The 23,917-nt window shown below is 38.5% G+C and overlaps 1 protein-coding gene across 5 annotated transcripts in view; it reads right to left on the bottom strand.

Annotated features, from left to right (window-relative positions):
- KCNN2 (potassium calcium-activated channel subfamily N member 2) overlaps positions 1–23,917 on the bottom strand; it is a 565,243-nt gene that overhangs the window by 92,604 nt on the left and 448,722 nt on the right. For 4 of the 5 annotated variants that reach the window (XM_066274080.1, XM_066274081.1, XM_066274082.1 and 1 more), the window contains one exon: positions 20,806–21,224. In XM_066274080.1, the coding sequence (XP_066130177.1) occupies positions 20,806–21,224 (419 nt within the window). Of the gene's footprint in view, positions 1–15,225; positions 15,277–20,805; positions 21,225–23,917 lie in introns of those variants that run through there. The other variant, XM_066274083.1, reaches the window with a different exon arrangement.

Here is a 23,917-nt window from a genome sequence, read left to right as displayed (position 1 = left end):
AACCTATTTTCCCTCCTTCCTCTCTTCCCATCTTATTCTCTTCTTTCAAGATCTTTCTGGGCCTGACCAGGCAGTGGCGCAGTGGGTAGAGTGTTGAACTGGGATGCGGAGGACCCGGGTTCGAGACCCTGAGGTTGCCAGCTCGAGCGCGGGCTCATCTGGTTTGAGCAAAAGCTCACCAGATTGGACCCAAGGTCGCTGGCTGAAGCAAGAGGTTACTCAGTCTGCTGAAGGCCCGCGGTCAAGGCACATATAAGAAAGCAATCAATGAACAACTAAGGTGTCGCAACGAAAAACTAATGATTGATGCTTCTCATCTCTCTCTGTTCCTTTCTGTTTGTCCCTATCTGTCCCTCTCTCAGTCACTGTAAAAAAAAATAATAATAAAATAAATAAATAAAAAAGATCTTTCTGGGATCTCCATAAATCCCCTATTTGCTCCCTCTTCAATTCTTTCCTGTGTTCAGTATATCTTCAAGTCCCTACAACATGCACCATTTCATACAAGTTAGAAGCTCAGATTTCTTTTCTTTTTTTTTCTTTCTTTGTGTCAGAGACAGAGAGAAGGACAGATAGGGACAGACAGACAGGAAGGGAGAGAAATGAGAAGCATCAATTCTTCATTGTGGCACCTTAGTTGTTCATTGATTGCTTTCTCATTATGTGCCTTGACCAGGTGGCTACAGCAGAGTGAGTGACCCCTTGCTCAAGCCAGCGACCATGGAGTCATATCTTACTCCACACTCAAGCCAGTAACCTTGAGTTCAAGCTAGTGAGCTGTGAGATGAGCCCGTGCTCAAGTCAGCAACCTCAGGGTTTTGACCTTGGTCCCAGTCCAACACTCTATCCCCTGTGTACCTCCTGGTCAGGCAGAAGCTCAGATTTTTTTGAAGCCTTCTTTCTCATTGCTCCTCTCTCCCCCATTCCCTCCACTGGCCATGGGTCATTGGGTGCTACTGTTTCAACACCTGGCATGTGGAAGGATCCATCCCTGAGTCCAGACTCCTCTGCCCTGGTCTAGATCCTGTGATAGGCTCTCAGCTGGATTTCCTGTTCTCAGATGCCCTTTACAACAATGATGCCAGGGTTTTCCTTATAAAGTACTGGCATTCTTTATATTACTCAACACCTGAATCTCTCCAGGCCCTCTCCAGTGTTTCAAGCAAAGTTTCTGGAAGTGTAAGATTGGGCAGTGGCACAGTCCACTGTTTCAGGAGGTATTTGAGATAAATTTCACTAACAGAGAGACTCAGAATTAAAAAATATCATACTTTTTAGTAATTTATTTTCATTTTGGTCCTCTTTGATATACATCTAAGAAAAAAAAGCATGAGCTTAAAACTAACAGGTCAGGAGCAACCCTTACACATTTGTTGATTTCTCACTGTAACAAGCCTACAGGATCAGCTCAAGCGGTAGAAAAGGAACATGGGCAGATTAGAATTTAATAACAGAGTTTGGTTTCTGGATTTCTTTAGAGCAGGTAATATAAATTTATTATTTACCATAGTGATGATAAGCTCCTTTTAAAGGAAATATATTAAGAAAAATAAATGTCAATTTAATCAAATTTTTAATAAAAGATATGATGCAGGGGACACAAACATTATGAAGGAGGTATTTGGGAAGAGACCTTTGCACTAAAATCACCCTCCTCATCGTTCTGCACATCAGCTCCAGGTTAGCTCATCTCCGACCCCATCCTCTATAATTCTTGGCTGTGGACACAGATGCCCCGTGGCTGTGTCTTGTGCCTCCCCTTCTCCGTCACTCTTATTTAGGCTGTTCCTCAGTCTGGGCTAGACTTCCTCACTTTTTGGTCTTTTGACATTCTAAGTCCCAAAGATGTATTGGAGTCATCATCCTCTATGTTTTTAAATTATGGCTTAATGATGTGTTCTTGTCCCTCAGCTATGGTGCTTATCTTATTCTTGCTGATATTATAGTTTATTTACACATTTACCTTACTATGTTGCAAATCCCTGGAGAGAAAAGATTATGCTCTTTTTATATTTATGCTCCCACAACCAAGTAGAAATGCCAATATATATATTTGTCAATGAGCTAAAGGGTGGGAATTTTCTATCTCATCTCATGGTCTGCTCCAGGACCCATGTGTAGCATTTATTTTTCTTTTACCAAGAATCTTTAGGAATAGGTTTTAATAGAAATAAAGGCAACTTGACCTTACTGAGTGGAAAACAACTTATGAAATACGTTTTAAGTCTCTGAAGAGGTTAGATTTCTAGTTGTCTTATTTACACTTCTATGAGTACTTTTGCTCATATTTTTGGGTGGGAAATAAATGGGTTAGAAGCTGTATTACAATCTAATTAGATCTGAGGACTTAAGGGCAGGACCTTAAAAATTAGCAAAACATCCATAATTAACCACTGAATCTCTTATTCAACAACTATTTATTGACTGCTGGCTTGACTGACCCGGGTTGTATGCTGGGTCCACACGTAAAGTCAAAACCACCACCCTGCCCTGGAGGAGCCACGCTGTGAGTCCATCACACAGTACTTGAAAATGGGGATTTGGTCTTGCTGCTTTGCTTCAGGTCACTCTCAGCCGACGATTAATGAACTTACTGAACGATGACTTTGCGCCAGCTCATGTGCTGGGTCCTGTGGTCCAGTGAATTTCTCTCTTCCAACTTTATTTGCAGCAATATACGATTTGTGCCTTTTCTCTCCTAAAACAGTATCTGACCAATGAACAGTAATAAGCCCCCAGGCTTGTAAAACTATGTACTGTAAAAATCGTAAAAGTGCTAGTCATTTGCCAGGCAAAATGCCAACTGACCTTAGTAGAACTTCGTTTCTGTGTAATTCCAGTTAGATTCGTGCCAGATTATAAGTCTCTGACGATGGTCTCTGTTCCATGAGGCCTGTGTTTGCTCAGAGAGAACAGCTTATAGCTGTGCCCAAAGCAAATTCCAGGGGACAATATAGCCAGACTTACCGGCTTGGCCTCATCAATAGTGTCCATGATGATGATAAGCACTGACCTCCCACTGATCCACAGGGTACTGAAAAGATGAAATTCATATGCACCATTTGGATTATAATTATTATTATATATACCAAATTATTTTTATATATATGTATTTATATATATTTATATATACATATTTATATATAAATTCTGTCTAGCCATCCCTAGTCCTTAAGAGACCTGCACACACAGCCTTTTTCTGTTTTTATAAAAGATTAAGACATATCTAAACAATTCTTTAGATGGAGCTGCCACCTTGTATAGCACAAGTTCTCCTTCTGAGTCATGTTTTTCCTTTGTGCCTAGTGGTGATTTTAGAAAAGACTCGTTAACAGAATGGTTTCAGTAGAATACCAGTGACTAAATATTGGTAATGAAAAACTGGGAAACATAAGGGTGGCTCAAACACAGTGTTTCCTTTCAAAATATACCCAGGAGATTATTAACTTTTTTTTTATTAAGTTAGAGGTGGGGAGGCAGAGACAGACTCTTGCATGTACTCTAAACCAGAATCCACTGGACCGGCTAGGCTGGGCCCCTGCTCTGTTGCTAGGCAACCGAGCTATTTTTAGCGCCTGAGGCCTAGGCCATGGAGCTATCCTCAGTGCCTGGGGCCAACTTTGCTTGAACCATTTGAGCCATGGCTGTGGGAAGTGAATAGAGAGACAGAGATGGTGGGTGAGGGGTGGAAAAGCAGATGGTCACTTCTTCTGTGTGCCCTGACTGGGAATCAAACCTAGGAATTCCATACCCTGAGCCAATGTGCTATTGCTGAGCCAACCAGCCGGGCCTGATTAATTTCAATTTAAATAAAAGCAAGCAAATTACAGATACATTTTTTTTTTAAATTTAAGCTACCATAACAAGGCTTATCCCACATGTTGGCTTTTTTTTTTCATTTCTTTTTGTTTTTTTCACAATTTTACATAAATATGTTGGTTCACTAGTAATCATCACTCTGGATTTCTTTCTTTCCAACAAAGATGATCTATAAAAAGCAAATGTAATACATGCTTTTTTAAACAAGAACATCCAAGGCTATGTGCAAAATAAGATTGTAAAGTGATTAAAGGCTGTATTGGAAAGGTACAAAAATCTGCAGCATTAAAAAAATAAACTTATTTTGAGAAAGAAGCTCATTGCAATTTTTAGTCACATCCCACCTATCTGTTTTAAGGATGAAAAATTTGGCTATCAGAAACATTGAGGAAGGAAGGGAAACCTTATTTTTACTGAGCTTAAAAACTGCTGTGAAATGATAATCCTTTGGGGTCAGAGCAGGCTCACCCAAAATGAGACAGATCTATAGCCAATCAGAACGACCAGATGGAATGAGGAAATGAAGAAGGAGGAAGCTACGATGCAACAATAATACGAAATTCTTATCAAGCAAAAATGCCATTAAAGCTCTAGATCTTCTATAAAACAAGTTCTGTGAATGCTTTCTTAAAGTAATATAATGTTACCAACAACCATGATATTTTACCAGATAGCTGGTATTTTAGCCAAATAATAGCTTTTTATATTCTTCTGAAGAACATTGTGTTTATGGAAAAGACAGTAATGCTTAAGAGAAATAGTGCCTCCCCCAAAAAACTCGCAAAGGACTTACTAGAGATTCATATAAGAAAATCAAACAGGAATTATTTTAATCTCTTGCTGGTTAATTTCTCCCATGTTAAGTGATATAAGCTGACTTCCTAGAAACAGTCCTGCATTTGGAACAGCGACCATAAGACAAAAACAATCATGGTATTTTATGACAATACTCCATTACATAACAGCAATAATATATTGTTTTACCCTTAGAAATGCCAAGAAGAAGCAGCATCAAGTCAGATTTACCTGCAGCTCAGTCATACATTGTGAAGAACAATATGGGAAGAAGACTTTAGATAATTTTTCTAGTCAAAGTAAAGTCATTCTCTCAATATTCAATAACTATATTTTGGAGACCTCAATTCTAAATCCATCCCAAGATCTGTTCCTCCACAACTTCCAGATGCGATTTCTTAATGATTCAGTGTTTCCACTGATGTTACTCAAGGTTAATGAAGTCAAAACCCCAGAGACTAGATCCCTCAACTGTGATCTGATGAGCACTTCTTTCATATCTTGCTGCATTATCTTTAGGTGGAAAGAGGAGGTAGGTTTTCTTTAGCATATATTCAGAATGAATTACCAGTATCTAGCTAGCATGAGTCAGTATAGCTTAGGTCACTGATTCATATCCGTATGACACTTGGACCTATCACTTAAGACAATGTTAATGATCGATCCTTGGTCACCAAAAGCAGTGTATATATATTTAGTCCTAAATATATGATAACGGTCATTTGAAAAAGAAAACAAACTCCTTATTTAGCTGTGACAAATAGCAATTCATTGTCTGAACTCAAAATAAAAGTAGAATAGTCTTTTCATAATATCACATTGTGCTTGAAACAAATTGGACAAAAATAATGTGACTTTAAGATCAGTAAACTTGTTTCATAAAATGATAGATAATAAATATTTTAGGCTTCGCAGACCAAAGATGGTCTCTGTCACAATGATCTAAAAAGGTAAAAAGTATTCCTTGTTCATGGGCTGTCCAAAAACAAACAGGGACCAAATTTGGCTCATGGGCCATAGTTTGAGAACCCCTGCTTTACAGAGCTCAGCACACTGGAGAGAGTATTTTTCATTCCCTCAGTTCTCCCTAGTATTTGTCCCCCCAAAATGATCAGTAAGCTACTCAGATTAAGACAAAGACTAAACCAGGTAAAAGGAAAGGCCGTGAACAAAGTCTTAAGTTATTATTCAAATAGTCTACTTGGACCCCTTCAAAGCTGTGATTACTTAAAGACATGATTGCATGGGAAAGTTAAACCTGCTGGTTTAAACCTCATGATGCTTTTTCGTTTTTTCCTGAGGCTGGGATTCTCAGAAGTCCTGTAGACCACGGTGAGCGGTACTAGCTGTGTGCCTTTAAACAGGAACAAGGCTAGGTTGCTTATCACCCATTAGGTTGCTTATTACTCTTACTTATTAACAAGGCTTTCCAGAAGTACTCATAACATTAAACATGCCACAGGACCTAAGCTGATGGCAGAAGGAACAACAGCAGTGATCTCAGAACACAGGGAGTTTCACGGAAGACGGCTGGCATGTTGCTTCAGGGGCATTCACCAGCATGTTTCACAGCACTTGGGAGTTCTGTCACTGATGTTGCCCGGATGGCGTTCCCTCTGCCCTCTATGTGCTAATCCCAGTCAGTGACTGTAGCCACACAGATGCTAGAGCCCATACAGCAACACCCAAGATAAAAGACCAAGAAAGTCTGTGAGAAGTCTGTGTGCTCCCGCAGAGGAAATGAAAGTCCTTCCAGACTGAGCACTGAGGAGGGTTTCACAGGACAGCGCGGCCTGTCATGTTTGTGACGGGGAGGCCTGGGGCCTGTGGGGCCAGCACATTCAGAGGTTTCAGATCTCCTAGACCAGTGTGCCTGCAGTCTTCAAACATTCAGCCAGCGCTATTTTCACCCCGCCACTTTAAAGAAATTTTAAATGAACACAGAGTGCCTTATTATTGTTTGTTAACTTACTAATAGTAAAACTCTAATTGCTTGCAAATGAACCAGTTCCTAGAAAGAGACGTAATAATTTTTTCCATATTTATCATACATTTTTCCCCTTAGTAGTATTCCTTATAATGACTCTTATAGGGTTGAACTTTAACAGATGAAGTAACGCATGAAGTGTTACTAATCACCTTCTATTGTTCTGACTGATGGGGACATACTGTACAGAACATCTACCCCACAGGCCCTCATGGAGTGATGGTAGTTGCTGTTACTCTTGACGTGATATAATTAGATGACTTATAAGGTCTTTTCTGACCCAGATATTAAAGGGCTCTGGGGCATGGGGATCAAGATGTAGCAGATATGGGTCCTGGCTGGCTAGAGAGTCATCCCAGTGTGCTGGGGTCGCGGGTTCAATCCCTGGTCAAAGCACATATGAGAAGTAACCAATAAGTTCACAGATACATGGAACAACTAAGTGGAACAATGAGTTGATGCAGTTCTCTCTCTCCTTTCTCCTCTCTCCCTCTTTCAAATCAATGAAAAAATAATGTAGATATCGTGAAAAGTTGCTTCAGGTGGGGCTTTTATACCTCCGTTTGCACAGGCTATAGAATTCCATTGGCACTCAAAGAATACACTTAAACTGGAGAACACATCCCTTAACGGTTAGTCACCAAACCAGGATCAGACACAAGTTTTGAGCATATTATGCCAGTGATTAATGACTACAATAGTTTTCCTGGTTCTTCTTCAACCCCACAACAAACTTGCATCATGGCACCTTAATATCTTTTACCATCGAACCATTCATCATCACACACCTAACCAAAACACAAGCCCCATCATGATAAAAGCCCATGAACTTGATAGGGCTAAAAGATTGGAATTCAGATGAAACAGTAGGTGAATGGTGGATGAGAAGAGGAACAAAAGCTATGAGAATATAAAAAATGAAGAAACTTTAAACTGGAATAAAAATCCTGACAAAGTGGCCTCTCACTTCAATCTGACACTCCCAAGCGTTTTAGAACCTATTTTAAAAAAACAAAACCAACACCTTACTAACCAGTAGAAAGTACAGTAGGCACAATTCCATAATAATAGCAGTAAATCTAAGAATACTCAATCCTTTCCAGACATATAGAAAGTCAGAAATTTTAAGGGCTGGTCACCACTAACCCAGGTTAAATTGTTGACCAAAGTTGATCTTTCTGTACTAGATGCTTCACTGTTAATGCCATAAAACTACTCCCAAAATAATAAGTGGAGATTCAGGATAATTCTCCATAGACACCTAACAAAGTCACAGTTTTGTTCCAAAACCGAGAAGATCACTAATATGACCAATCAGCTGAAATATTAGGAAGCATATCTTTAAAATCAAGAAAGCTACTAAATTTAACTTTTCACTATGATCACTGACGAGATTTTCTGCCCATCTACTGGATCTGAATACAATGCACCTTACTTTGTGGCTTTCATATTTATTTATAGACTATGATTCTTACATGAAGTTTCATAAGAGGTTCTACAGTTACAATATTAGATACCACAAAGTCTGCAAAAACTTATTTTTAAATTGCATCTTGTTCTGTTAGAATATTAAATACAATTTCATAAGTGGAAACAGTACTATTTTCAGGTGAAAACAGTAACACAGAAAGCTTTTAGAACACTAAATCTATGAGAGGAGACCTGAAAACAATGTTACTAATTAGGCAGTAGTCATTTGAAAAATCTTTTTCCCCTGCACCACTGTGGAATACCAAATGTCAAGTATCAATTGCCACATCCCTGTGAGTTGTACTATGATCTCCTGTCACTGTGATACAAAGCATGCCACGAAGAAAAGTCAAACAATGATCATGTGGTCAGGAAGCCCATCGCTAGACTATTACTCTTCCAAAGTCAGAGGTGTTGACTGTCATAAAATCTAGTGAGGTCACAGAAAAGAGAGGGGGGAGCTTGGTTTTTTAACAACCTTTATGTACATACTTAAAATGGGGTCAGACATGTTATAAATGTTTGCTTTTAGTCATGAAGAAAGCTGTGGATCAATGAAAACAAATTATTGCATTAACTGGGGGAAAAACAAACCCCAAACCAAGAATCTTAAATATCTGCATTGGAGGCAAGTCCAATGAAAAAATGACATGCTCTTTGGACTTCATTCTTCATAGCTACTACAAAGCAGTCAAATGCTAGAAAGATATTTCTCCCTTGCCCCTTCCTCTCTTTCCTGGTACTAGAAAACAGAGGTTACTAGAAAAGCAAGATTTCAGGGTAGAAAAAGGGTAGCAAGAAGTATATAAAGCAGAGAACTTAACAAAATATCAAATCTCTTCAAAGAGTTCACAGTCCCTGGGTATGTGTAGCTGGCTTTTATCCTATGTGGCTTTGGGAGGCAAGGCAAGCCTGATGTAGAGAAAAATAAGTATGTGTAGCTTCCACATGTACAAAAGACACAGGATGAAAATGAAAAGACAAGCCACAAAAAATATTTACAAATCATATATCTGATAAAGGACCAGCAATAAAATGATCAAGAACTCTCACAATTTAATAAGACAAATGATCCAGTTTATAAACGGGAAAAAATTTTAAATAAACTTTTTGCCTAAGACGATATACTAATGTCTAATGATCATATTCAAAGTATTCACCATGATTAGTCATTAGACAATTGCAAATTACAGCCATAATAAGATACCACTTTACTAGAATGGCTATGAGATTATATAAATAAATATATGTATATATACATGCATATGACTGACAATGTGATATATCCACATCTATAAGATGACAATGCTGTGATAAAATTGGAACCCTCATACAGCGGTGCCTTGACACACGAGCACTTCATATCACAATCAATTTGAGAGACGAGCAATCACTTGTGGGATTTTTTGCTTTCAGTAACGAGCGAATATTTGAATTACAAGCTTCTGCCACCCGCCACTAGATAGCATTGAGTATGTAGAGAGTAAGTTATGGTAAGCGATAGCAGACGAAATGAAAACCTCCTCCGCCAGTCTCCTCCCCCTCTGCCAGCATCTTTGCCTGACCTTGAAGGTAAATTACATTTCATAAACCAGTTTATTTCTTTTTATTCTCTCTTATTATGTATGTGTGTATGTATTTGTTTTTTGTTTGTTTGTTTGTTTGTTTGTTTTTGGACAGAGACAGAGAGAGGAATAGATAGGGACAGACAGGAAGGGAGAGAGATGAGAAACATCACTTATTCGTTTCATCACCTTAGTTGTTCATTAATTGCTTTCTCATATGTGCCTTGACCGGGGAGCGACAGCAGACCAAGTGACCCCTTGCTCAAGCCAGCGGTCCTGGGCTCAAGCTGGTGAGCCTTGCTCAAACCACAGGAGCCTGTGCTCAAGCTGGCGAGCTCAGAGTTTCCGAACCTGGGTCCTCTGTGTCCCAGTTCAATGCTCTATCCACTGCGCCACCTCCTGGTCAGGCTGTATTTGTTATTTATAAGTATATTTTCTTATATAAAGCATATAAAACAAAAAATTCATGTGGTTTTTGGGGACCAGAACAGATTAACTGCATTCCCATTAATTTAAATGGGGAAATTCGATTTGACACACAAGCAAATGGAGTCACGAACTCGGCCATGAAACGAATTAAACTCACGTGTCAAGATACCACTGTATATGGCTGATTTCTGGTGGGAATGTAAAATGGTGCAGCCACTTCTATATGTCTACCTAAAAACCAAAACATATGTTCATACCAAGACTTCTGCGGAAAATGTTCACAGCAATCCTATTCAAAGCAACCCTAAACAGGAAGCCTTCTAATTTGTATATCAGCTAGTGATTGGATGAACAAAATGTGGCTTTGTAAGTATTCTTACAACAGAATATTATCCACTGATAAATAGAAAGAAACTATGATTCATACTACAGCACAGATGTACACCAAAAATTTAAACTAAGTAAAGGAAGCTGGATGCAAAACTCTATATTATCTAATTCCATTTCTATGAAAGGCTCAGAAAAGCAAATCTATAAAGATAGGTTAATATATTACTGGTCACCTGGGATTGAAGGGAGCAGGGGCTTAAACCACTTGAGGAAATAGGATTTTTTTGGGGTAATAGAACTGTTTAAAACTCAATAGAGGTGATGGTTGCATAACTCTAAACATTTACCATAAACTCATGGATTATATATACCCTTAACATATGTATAATTTATGCCTCAATAAAATTGTTTTAAAAAAGCCACACAAGAATGACAAGAGTCCTTTTTTCTTTTTATACTTTAGCCAAAAATTATGGTGAAACTGCACATGAAGATTTTTTTATTATTCCTTTAATATTCATCAAGTACTTATTGAACAATGACCATGTTCTCAAAATGGCTTTGACTCTGCCACCATGCTAGGTTTAAGTATCCGATGACCAGGCCTTTCTCTATATCCCTAGGAATTTGGCAGTGATCAGACAACTCATCTATGGGCTTTTGAATGAGCGATAGGACAGGGCTGGAACAGCATTCAAGGACTGATACTGCCCACCTCAGGGTCTCAGAAAACCTCAGTAGATTAGACCCTGCTCCACCAGACTGGCCAGCAGCAGAGAAATGGTCCACCCAGTCCTGCCCAGCAGCCAAGCAGAGCAGCCTGTCTGACAAACATTAGGTGCTCTACCTGCCAATACCAGTTCTGGGTTCCAATTCTAAACCTCATCTCGTTCCCTAAAGAATTCCTATAACACTGAGTCCATTAATACGTACTAAAGTTATAAAAACAATGTAATATTATAATAGAAGGCAGACTTGTCCAAGCTTTATGCATGTTCCAAATGTACACATTTTACTGCATGTAAAGGCACTTTTTTAGTCTTAAATTTCTTTTTTTTAATTTTTATTTTAATACTCTTTTGCAATAAGGTAACATTAAAAAGAAAGGATATAAACTTTTAAAAAGTAAAAACAATCATGCAGGCAAATAGAAAAACTTGAGTTTACTCCAACCAAGCCCCCTCCCCCCATATGCTAAGAAAAGTATTTATTTCCTTAAAGACAAAATGTTAGGGCACTAACATTAGACTTTATATTCTTTGTTTTTATGTAAAGCCATGGTTCCGAAGCTAAACTGCATGAGAATGGCACACAGGATTGCTTACACACACCTGTCTAATGTACAATAGGGAGGATCAAAGGGATTTTCCCAAGTCAGGGGCACTGCGGATACATATTCCATAAAGTCTATCTGTCAGCATGGGTGTCAGGATAAGGAGGACTAGTGAACTATGTGATCAGTGAGGTGGACTTTCTGAGCTGTCCAGCTTCTCGTCCTTTCTGCTTGAATATAATCACTGACATTTTCAAACTGCACTCTTCCAACCAGGATCTCAAAGCATCTTGCCGACAATATTAATCCTCATTTTTCTCTCAGGAGGTAGACAAAAGCAAATCTTATCTATGTAAGAACGAAGAGAATATTGAGTGTGTGAGAGTACTGGCTTCTCTTTCCATAGGACTTTAATGATCAATTTACTTGGAAAACATTATACTGAGCACTGATGCTTTGCAAATCACAGAGGTATCCCGAGTGCTTTCAAACTGCCAACTTTTATACCTTCAAAGAGCCCGTTTTAAAGCTGTGACTCGTTTATGAGTCTGAAAATGCTATATCTGTACGCATGAATCAGATCCTGGAAATATTAGTTTACAAAGTATTACATTACCATTAGCCACAAGTTACAAGCCCATTGATGAAATGCTTAGCGTTTACTTAGCAACAGTGGAAACCTGAAGGGGTGAGGCATAACCTAATTATTCGGTATAGTGTAAAATGCCAAGTTGTTTCCCTGGCACTGCAATGCTTGTTCTATGACTACTTTCAGAACTACTGAAGAAATTTAATCACAGGTAACGTGTTTCAAATTAAAGTTAATCAAAAGGAAATAAAGCATCTCTGGTGGTCAGGTTCTGAAAAAGAGTCGGCCTCTGACCAGACCTCCTAAAAATATAAAATAGGCCCTGGCCAGTTGGCTCAGTGGTAGAGCGTCGGCCTGGCGTGCGGGGGTCCCGGGTTTGATTCCCAGCCAGGGCACATAGGAGAAGCGCCCATCTACTTCTCCACCCCTGCCCCTCTCCTTCCTGTCTGTCTCTCTCTTCCCTTCCCTCTTCCCCTCCCACAGCCGAGGCTCCATTGGAGCAAAAGATGGCCCCGGTGCTGGGGATGGCTCCTTGGCCTCTGCCCCAGGCGCTAGAGTGGCTCTGGTCGCGACAGAGCAACGCCCCGGATGGGCAGAGCATTGCCTCCTGGTGGGCGTGCCGGGTGGATCCCGGTCGGGTGCATGCGGGAGTCTGTCTGACTGCCTCCCCGTTTCCAGCTTCAGAAAAATACAAAAAAAAAAAAAAAAAAAAAAAAAAAAAAAATATATATATATATATATATATATATATATATATATATATATAAATTCAGTGATGGTAAATCAAGAAAACAAGTTAGCATCTGAAAATGTAGCTCCTCATTTCTTATTCTCCTACATTTGATCCTTTCTAAATAATTAAAAAAAATAAATAGAACAAGTGAGACTTTCAGATCTCACCTCTCTCTCCCTCCTTGCAAAAATGGTTTGTATCATATAAAAAACAATCAAACAAACAAAAAAACTAAAACTTTTTGAAATGAGAAACTTGTAATTTAGAATCCAGATCATTTAAGCATTCTAAACAATATTTTGCATATTGAAATGTATGGTTCAGTTTTATTTAAAATCATTCTCTATGCAGAGAAAGTCATAGCATATGATCTTAGAGTAACAGATTCACACCTAACCACAAAAAGGTGAGCATGACAATGCTGCATTCATTTTCTAGCTGTAAGCTACCACCATTCTTATATATATTTATTTGATTTTATTGGTTCTCAGGAATAAAGGTGTCCATTTTATCTTAGTAGGCAGAAAATAGAGATGACATTCAGGGCCCATATGCAGTAAAAAGTGGAGCCCCAGATCATATATCCTTCTCTAAATTAGTGCTATAAGGATAGAACCTATGTAGTTACAAAATAGAATATTCCTTCTCAACCTTCAAGGGCTCTCCTTACCTACTTCTTCATTATACAGTACTGGATTCAAAAGTCATAACCAATCCTTTATATTAAATGCATATTGTATAAGGTTTTATTGTGGGCCATGAGTTGACTGTTTTATTCCACAATGTTCTAGTTTATAATAAAGTTTCAAGTGCATTTCAGAAATCACCTTCCAGACACTATTGAAAAGTACAATACAGGAAACTATTTATGAAAATGTAAAAAAAAAAAATAGAGTAAAGCTTAACTTGATTAATGGAAGAAATAAAACACACATTTAAGAAACTAGACAGCAGATACTAAACACAACTGAAATGCCATTCCTCAGGATGTCTGGTAATTTGAAAAATACCAAGTTCATTTTCATCTATCAGTTTTTAGTAATGAAAATATTACTTTTAATCCATCTAAATGTAGTTTTGATTATTCAGAGTCTATTCAAAACAAGTGCCATTTGTATTTCCACTTTGAGAAAAGCAAACCATTCTTATGTCACTTTCAGAAAAACATGTCCCATAACTAATGCATACTAGTTAATGCCTACTTAAATGCTCTTAGAGATAAAACAATGAGAGAAATAAAAACAGTAAGTTTATTTAGCCACTAATGTCTAAACAAAATGAATCTTTTTTTCAGTGACAGAACTAGTGCCTAGCTTCTCCAGTTTATCAGAGACGGTTACGTTTGCTTTTGTGCTTGTAACACTGCCGCCATAGTTCCTGGATCCCTCTTCTTCCCTGGTTCTTCTTCTTCATCCAGAACTTACCCCCTCTCTTATGAAACTTGTAGGAGAAAAAAAAGAACATAAAGAAAGTTCTTTTTTTTTTTTTTTTTAAATTCCCAAACTGTGCAGAAAGCTACCATCGCTTTCTATCTCTGAAACTTGGGTAGTGACATATGTCAACTGTTTCCCAGAAGATGTGCCAGATAAATGTTCTTTTCCCCTCTTGGCTATTTCCAGTGCACATTCACATAGGAAATGCTCTGCAAACTTTTACAGTAAAAAAGAAAACAAAACAAAACGCTTTTCTTTGTGTTAACACAGCACTGGCCCACAGTATCCAGTCCTGCCCCTTGCAGAACAACTACTAATCTTCTCCACAAACTATCCCATGAAATACACTTTGGGATGAACAGGCGATCTTTACAGAACCAGTGAAACCTCAAAGTACAAGTCTGGATGGGAAAATTCCCAGTTATAAGGATTCAAAGCTCTCAAATTCAAACTTCTTCTAAGACATACATGTTCCTGAAGTTTCTTCTAACATATATGATTGAATGCCTGGCGTAGGACCCCATGAACATCAGATCCCTTAACAGCATCAGGCCACACTTCCTCGGCGCTTCAGAAGAGAGTGCTCTTTCCAGGCTGAAAATCTACCTCACCAGAAGGACAGACCAGACTGGAGACAGAAGGGAAACTGTGGTCTGTGCTGGGACAGTCTCCTCTTGACAAAGGTAGGCCACAGAAATAATGCCAAATATTTGGCCCTCTGCTTCCTCTCAACTCTCTCTCTCTCTCTCTTTCATACACACACAGGGGTGGGGGAGAGAGAAAGAGAGGTTTTATTACTTACAGGTATATCAGAGGTGTGCAGTCTGCCAGGGAAAGTAATACCTCTGGGAATAGATGCCTCTTACAGGTGCCCTTCTCATTAGGAAAGAACCTTTCCCAGAAACCTCTAGTCATGCTATTCTCAGTAGAAGGTGAGGGGCAGGTTTGCAAAACAAACTTCTCTAGAAAGCCATCTGCCTCTCTCTCTCAAAAGCTCTCTCCTTTTAAAAATACTCTTAGACATTCTAATTAACTAAGAAAAGAATTTCTATCAAGTGAATCTCCTAAACACTAAAAAGTGAATCCCCTTTTAATATAGAGGGAATGCTTTCATAGACCAAAGATGTACCTCGTGGGGTTCATTCAAATCCAAATTCCAAACCAAAAAAGAGACTGTGTATTGTATTAAGTATTGCAAACTACACAAAAGGGAGGGAGGGAAGGATGGAAGTATACAATCTAAGAAAGTATAAGATGTAGGAGACATCATCTTCAAAATCAACTTTGTGAAAAACAAACCAAATTTTTTATATCTTTGTATCTTACAAACCACAATATGGAGATTATGTGCAGTAAATGGGAAGTTTAATAAAAAACAAAATGTGGAAAATCTTCTACTTACAATGCTGGTTAATGATTTTCTTTTCTTTTTTTCACATTTGTACAATTACAAAATGTTACCTTTGGAAGCTTATCAATCCATTTCATTGAAGGAACAAAGGTAAAAAGAAGTTAGGTGCTTGGCCTGAGGTCACTCAGCCCTTAAATTGTACAACTGGGACTACATCCCCATGTCCTAGTCCAAAGTCTGGTCCTTCTCCATTACCCATAACGCCACTGATCTTTTCCCTTTTCTGGAACTACTGATTACACTCTCATTCTTGATATGAAATGAGCAATTTTCACTTGCTAGTGCATTCTATACGGAAACAGGAATGATCTGTCACCTAACAATTTGAGCATGTTAAAAAACACACATACTTTGAGCTGCTAAGAAGATTTGACACAGCTTTGCCTCAGGCTCTCTGTATTTGGTGACAGTGGGTTATGACAGCTAAGATAAAATTTTTGAAAAGAAAAAGGTATATGCACTATTTTGAGGCTATTTTATTTAATTGGCTTTTGGGAAGCAGATCACTAGGGGCCACCCATTGAGATAATGTACATATTGCTAAACTATGTTTTCTTCTTCATCGTTACATTGTGATGCTAACTTTTAATTAAGATCATCTTCAGTCTGACCAGGCAGTAGTGCAGTGGATAGAGTTGTCGGACTGGGATGCAGAGGACCCAGGTTTGAAACCCCGAGGTCGCCAGCTTGAGTGTGGGCTCATCCAGCTAGAGCACGGGCTCACCAGCTTGAGTGTGGGGTTGCTGGCTTGAGCGTGGGATCATAGACACGAACCCATGGTAGCTGGCTTGATCCCAAAGGTCGCTGGCTTGAGCAAGGGGTCACTCGCCCTGCTGTAGCCCCCACCCAACCCAGTCAAGGCACATACGAGAAAGCAATCAATGAACAACTAAGAAGCCACAACGAAGAATTTATGCTTATCTCTCTTCCTGTCTGTCTATCTGTCCCTCTCTTTGACTCTTTCTCTGCCTCTGTCAAAATAAAAAGATCATCTTCATAAACTAAATAGGTATATCAACTAAGGTTTTCCACATTTACTCTTCAAACTTCATTGGCACATCTGCTCAAGAAAATATCATAAGCTTCCAAATACCATGACTGCTAGGGAACAAAGCATTACCATTACCATAAGGAGTCTACCTTTCTTTAAAAGGAAAACTTTAATCCTTCAAATGCCATAGTTATATGAAGTTCTAAAAAAGGTTCAGATACATAATATCAAAAACGAGTCACTATTTCTGACAAAAACAGGCAGAGTCAACAAACACATTGACCTCAGCTCCCTCCCTAGCCTCCCATTTAACAAACAAAAACAAGAAACAAAAAAGTATAACCCCATACGTGAGGCAGGAAAAGTCAGAATAGAGAACAGAAACCCTAGGTTTTGAACCCCTCCTCCTCTCCTTGGTTAGAAAACTTCAGATACGACTTGTGGTGAGACACCTATCCCCTCGCTGCCCCCTCCTTCAATTTCCTGGGGGGAAAAATAGTTGAGACAATAAAAACTGCCCTCAGCCAGAGTTGGCAGCCATGTTGACCTAATTCACAGTTTTGAAGTTGCTCCACCTTCCAGATCACCATACCACCATCCAGATTGAAGGGACTGAGATGATCTGCCCCAGTAAGCACCTCCCCACACTCAGGCCACACAACATGCCAGAAATCATGAACCACCCCTATTCCCATCCCATGCCCATAGCTGAAAAAAACCTCCACCCAGACCCTGGATGGAGGGACTTACTTCTGAGTTCACCCGCACTCCCCTCCTCCTTGAGTGCGTACTGTCACTTGAATAACTGCTGTACTTTGCTGAATCTCTCTGTCTCACTCTTGAATCCCTTCTTGTGTGGTGCCAAAAACCTTGACACAGCTACACTTGTTGAGGCCTCCCTGGGTCTCCCCGTGAGCTCTCTGGTATCATAAGAACAACAAGAATGAGCAAAGAAGCTAGAAAGCCAACTGACAATAGATAACTGACTTACCTGACTTGAGAAAGGAGAATTCTAGACCAGCAGTGGTGAAAAAAATCAAGAAGCAACCATACCATATTCCCACTGAGAACCAACACCCTCCCCACCCCACAAAGAGTCATGAACTCTAGGCACTTGTATTTCTGTAAGTGGAGACAATGACAGAGCTTTAAATGCAAGGGCAGGTCCAAATACTGCATAAAAGCAGTTAGACACCTAGATTCCCCACTGGCTTTGCCTTCTCCAATCTGCAGAATTCTGGAGATTTACAGTATGGAGGGGTAAAACACAAGGTCTGTGGGATGACTGCAGGGAGTCAACCCTGTGGAGAACAGGCCTCCTGTGATGCTACTAGAATACACAAACGTTCACATACTAATTGCTGAGACCTCTCTTCTTTTTCAGTTCACAGAACGCTGTCACCCAGGCTTCTACTATCATGGTAGGACAGTAAAAAGGTTCCCCATGGACCAGTGGAATTGTTCAGAAAAAAGAAAAGAAAATAAAGAAAGACCCTTTTATCAGTGTTCCATACCCCACACCCACATCACCCTTTAGTGAAGCCCACAATACCAAGTTCTATATCTGTACAGAAAGAATCCAGTCAGTTCCCTAGTACCTCACTTGTAAGTATGAGCAAATAGTCAAAGTTATCTAAATGCTATTTTAAAGCTTTTAAAATAGAAGCCAAAACAAACAAACAAAAATTGAATGTTTGGGGAGACAAAAATATATGAATAGAAGAAATGATCATTAACACCTCCAGAGAAATTTAACAGTACAACTATGAAAGGAAAGCATGATGCGACATTAAAAAAACAGGCATTCAGGGATCAAAAATGAGACATTGAAAAATAATGCACAGTAAAGAAGAAATAAAATCCCAATAGAAAATTTAAAGATAAAATTAAGGTTATCTCCCATCTATAGAGGAAAAATAGAGATAGGAAACAATGAAGGGGGGAAAAAACAACAGAAAATTGAAGAACTATTACAGGAGGGCCAGTATCCACACACCAAAATAAAGAAACAAATCATTAAATAATGCAAAAATTTCCAAGAATTGAAGGATCTTTATTCTAAGACTGAACAGGCCTACTAAATTACCAGTATACTGGGTTAAAACAAATTCACAGTAAGACAAATCCTTGTGCAATTTTAGAACATTGATCCTAAAAGATTGCAGGGTAGAGCAAATCAAAAGTGAGACTAACATAAGACTATTGACTGTATGTCAGAGGAAAATGGAGTCTTCAATATTCTGAGGGCCAGTAATTTCCAATCTTGACTGTTATATCTAGCCTGGTTATCCATTCAGCATCAGAGAAGAATTAAGACTTGCCATAAAGGTCTGAAAAACTACATCTCTTACCCACAACTTTTTATTAGATGCTACTGGAAGATAAATTCTGACAAAACAAAGGAATAAATGAAGAAATGGGGGGGGGGGGGGGACCGGGTTTAAGAAAAAGGGCTCTTAATACAAAAAGACAAACAAAATCCCCAACATTATGAAGAAGCGTGTTGAAAAGTCTCAAGAATCATTTATTCAAGGTTAAATTGATAGGCTCTCCAATATACACGAATCTATTATAAGAATATTTACATGATGTGGAAGAATTTAGACATGATTTAGTGGAAAGTAGATAAAAAACAAAAAATAAGAAAACTTAGCAAATAAAATGAGGCAATTATCAATTCCAGAGAAAATAAAAAGATGTCCAGAAAAGGCAAAATGATTTTATTTTTCAACTACAAATGTATCTCACATAGTCTTAATAATATAAGCCTGGAATATAGGTTAACAGTGTTTACATAATTTATTGCAAGGACAGAAACTACTTTTGGGGAGGGTAGAACCGTCAAGGGGTGTGTACTTGTAATTGAAAGGAAACTAAAATCCCAACCTCTATAAAAATGTAGATGAAAAATCTAGATATAACAATGTAAGCAATATCATTTAGAAATATAAAAATCAGTTATCAAAGAAACGACTAAGAGAATTTAAAGTGAATTACTCCTGGAAAGGAAAAACGGGGTAGGGAGGAGGGTGTTGTAGGTTTGCTGTTTTTGCAACAATTCTCACACAGATATATCTCTTCATTAAACTGTGTGTGTGTGTGTGTGTAAAACTTGGATTTTCAAAAATTAAATTAAAAAAACCCTTGTTACTACAAAGACCAACATCCTAATAATGAAGAGTTCTATACATTTTTAAATAGTTCCTTTCTATTGCTAATTTCAATTTGACTTTTCTTAACCAAGGTCACATGAGCTTCCTCCCTCATGACTGAGTTCCTCCCATTTAGGTAACAAATCTATTTTTGTTTGTTAATTAAGCAGCAAGGTTAACATCATTGATGCTATAACTGATTAATTCAGACTCACTGAGCAACTCCTGTATTCTGAGAATGTGAGTCTAGTTTTAGAATGCCATTGCTCTTCAGACATGAAACAAATACACACTGCTACTTTTCACTAACTGTTGAGAATCTGATAAAACTGAGTATCACACCTACAGCTCCTTTTTCGTAACCACATGAACACTATTATAGATAAGAATTACAATCACCAAACCACTCTGAGATATCCTCTAGAGTTCAGACATCTTGCATCACCGCTTTACTCTCGGATGTCTGTCTCAACAGTAATCAACACTATGACCAGTGAGGCACCAAAATGATTCAGTATAACCATTCAACAAACATTTCTGATAGAAGTTGCCTATTCAATTTGCAGGTCTCCAAATTTTTACAGATTCTAAAGGGAGCTCTCTATTGAAAACTGATAAAATTTAAAAAATGCATAATCATAAATGCATTCCTGTATGCAGAAATCTTAAGAAAAAATTTTATCCCACTCATTTCAAAGAAGCCCATCAGAGAATCCAAAATTTTCAAGAGTGAGTCACTATGGGCCTCTAATCTAAAATGTGTTCTTTCTCCCACTTTCAAGGATACCACATGGCAAATTATGTTCTCAGGAAAAGAAACAAACTTACCTTTCACAAGCTCGGACAGTCCATGCGGCAATTATCCATAATGAGATACTAAAAACCAAGAGTACAGTTCCTGGGCATATAGTCATTAAAGTCTTCATAACAAAACGTGTATTGAAGTTTATCTTATTAAGTGCTCCAATGCTTCTAGAGGAGGCATCAGTGAAAAGTTTGCTATGTAAAAGCATGACTCTGGCAATCAGATAGAGTCTTAAGAACATTGGTATAGATAAAATAATATCCACATCAGCGGTGGTTGTGGATGGGGCATAGGAGAAGGCAAGCCGGGCCGTCCATGTGAACGTATAATTCCCAGGTATGGGATGAATAGCACACACCAGTATTTCCAAGCAGATGAAGAAAATACGCTCATAAGTCATGGCTATTCTCCAGTCATCTGCTCCATTGTCCACCATGAACAACTGAAAAAATAAAGTAGAAAATCAGCTTCAGTATGGCATGAATGGTCCACAAGTGTTAGTGCAGATTTTAAAAATACATAACAGATGACTTTCAGCAATCATGGCAAGCTAGAGGTTATAACTTTAAATGCTAGCCAGGTACACTATTTTTAGAAAATGGTATTGACACAAAAAGGAGAATTTCATTTTGTAAAAATTAAAATTAAAAACTTGCTACACAGGTGCTGAAATTATTTTGGAGTCCGTGCTCCTGCTACAATCATGTACGTAACATCATTTTAAAATAAGGGGGCTTGGGCCTATTGGTAAAACACCCCCCTTAGATGAAGTCAGATGAACTTGCCTTATGACAAATTTTTCTTCTCTTTAAGGGTTTGGCTCTAAACCCTTACGCAATTCTAACTACATTTTCAGTGAAATCTATTTATGGTGCCTCTGCAATCAGTTATACCCTATAATGCAACTACACATGAGCAGGAAATCTCATTCTTGGCTTCAGAGCAAAAATCAGAAGAGACCACGAACAAATGTGGCAGAAACATTTCCTCCATTATCCTCATGCTGCTATATCTTCTCTTTTTTTCTCTCATCCTTTGGGTGATTTTCAATCTTTCTTTCTTTAATAAAGATTTCTTTTTCCTATTTCCGTCATTCCTCATAGCACAATTAAAGAAAGAAAAAGGAGACAGATAGATGAATGGATAGATCAGATGATAGATAGATAGATAGATAGATAGATAGATAGATAGATAGATAGAAAAAAAGATGATAGATAGATAGATAGATAGATTCATAGACAGAAGGAGGGAAGAAAGAAAGGAGAGGGAGTAGATGGGAGAGAGAAAGTAAAAGGGACAGAAAAAGAATGTTTCCTGTCTTTGTGGCTTTTCAGTAAACAAGTCCATCATGCTCTGAGATCCATAAACAACCAGAAGCATTTGAAAATGTGTGGTGACAATTCTGACTGCCACAATGACTTGTGGGGGCTACTGGCATTTAGAGTCAGGAAGCCAAGGGTGCCAACCATGCTGCAATTCTGGGAGTTCCACACACTAGAAAGACCTGTTTGCCCAGAATGCCAATAATGCTCCCCACTAAGGAAGATGACATATTCTTTGCCTTCTGGTAAGTAGCCAGCTTATATAGAAAGCATGGGATGAAAGCAACCCGAATAAGAACCCAGCATTCTCAGGGAATAAAATCATAAAAGTTGGCAGAGCAGGCTTCCACTATGGCTGCATTCTGTGTGCTCTGCTCTTCTAGAGTCAGGAAAGTCATTTCCCCACCAATTTAGTTGATTACAATTCCTATTCTAAGTGAATTCTTCTGCAGTTTGTAGTTACTTCTCATGCTGTTATTCAATCACTATCAGCACTGTTACTTTGCAAGGACAGGAATTTGAGGACAAAATGACTGCTCTTTTCTGGTACGTCAAGAAGATAGAAAACCAGCAGAATCTTTCAGAAACATATCTAATTTTAACAAATTAAGTTATGACAACATAATGGCTTTAGGTATACCTTCCTCATAACTTTTCATCTAGGGACCTTAAAGTGTCTGACAGATGGTAATAGACAATAAAAATTATATTTTCCCAGTTTCCAGTAAAGAAAGAGGTTATAAATAAAACAGCCCAAGCTGGCTATAGAAATATTCTTTCTTCAGTCTCACCCCTTTAAATATCATGTTATCATCAACAGGATTTCAATAATATACTATATACAAAAGATTGTATAGATGTAACGGCAGAAGCCTTCTAAACTTCTTATCAGTAAGTATATATTGAGTACTGTACAACTCTGAAGAAATATGACCCCCACATCTGTTAAGATGTTTTAATCCAAAAGAATGTGTCCCTCAAACTAGTTCCTTTGAGTGGCTATATATAAGTTTCAAAGATGTGGTCATCGCTCTCTTTGGAGACTGCTTTCGGGGTCTGTTAAAAGTCACATAAGAGAAACAATACTGTTCATTAAATCTACATTTCCTGCAAATCAAAACTACAATGAGATACCACCTCACCCCTGTTAGATTAGCTATTATCAACAAGACGGGTAATAGCAAATGTTGGAGAGGCTGTGGAGAAAAAGGAACCCTCATTCACTGTTGGTGGGACTGTAAAGTAGTACAACCATTATGGAGGAAAGTATGGTGGTTCCTCAAAGAGCTGCAAATAGAACTACCTTATGACCCAGCAATCCCTCTACTGGGTATATACCCCAAAACCTCAGAAACATTGATACGTAAAGACACATGTAGCCCCATGTTCATTGCAGCACTGTTCACAGTGGCCAAGACATGGAAACAACCAAAAAGCCCGTCAATAGAAGACTGGATAAAGAAAATGTGGCACATATACACTATGGAATACTACTCAGCCATAAGAAATGATGACATCAGATCATTTACAGCAAAATGGTGGGATCTTGATAACATTATACGGAATGAAATAAGTAAATCAGAAAAAAACAAGAACTACATGATTCCATACATTGGTGGAACATAAAAACGAGACTAAGAGACATGGACAAGAGTGTGGTGGTTACCAGGGGTTGGGGGAGGGAGGACATGGGAGGGAGGGAGGGAGAGAGTTAGGGGGAGGGGGAGGGGCACAGAGAACTAGATAGAGGGTGGCGGAGGACAATCTGACTTTGGGCGAGGGGTATGCAACATAATTTAATGACAAAATAACC

The sequence above is a fragment of the Saccopteryx bilineata genome, chromosome 4 (assembly GCF_036850765.1).
Source record: "Saccopteryx bilineata isolate mSacBil1 chromosome 4, mSacBil1_pri_phased_curated, whole genome shotgun sequence".
In the NCBI taxonomy this organism is placed as follows: Eukaryota; Metazoa; Chordata; class Mammalia; order Chiroptera; family Emballonuridae; genus Saccopteryx; species Saccopteryx bilineata.
The sequence above is the reverse complement of the archived record's forward strand: the minus strand, read 5'-3'. Positions and strand labels throughout refer to the sequence as shown.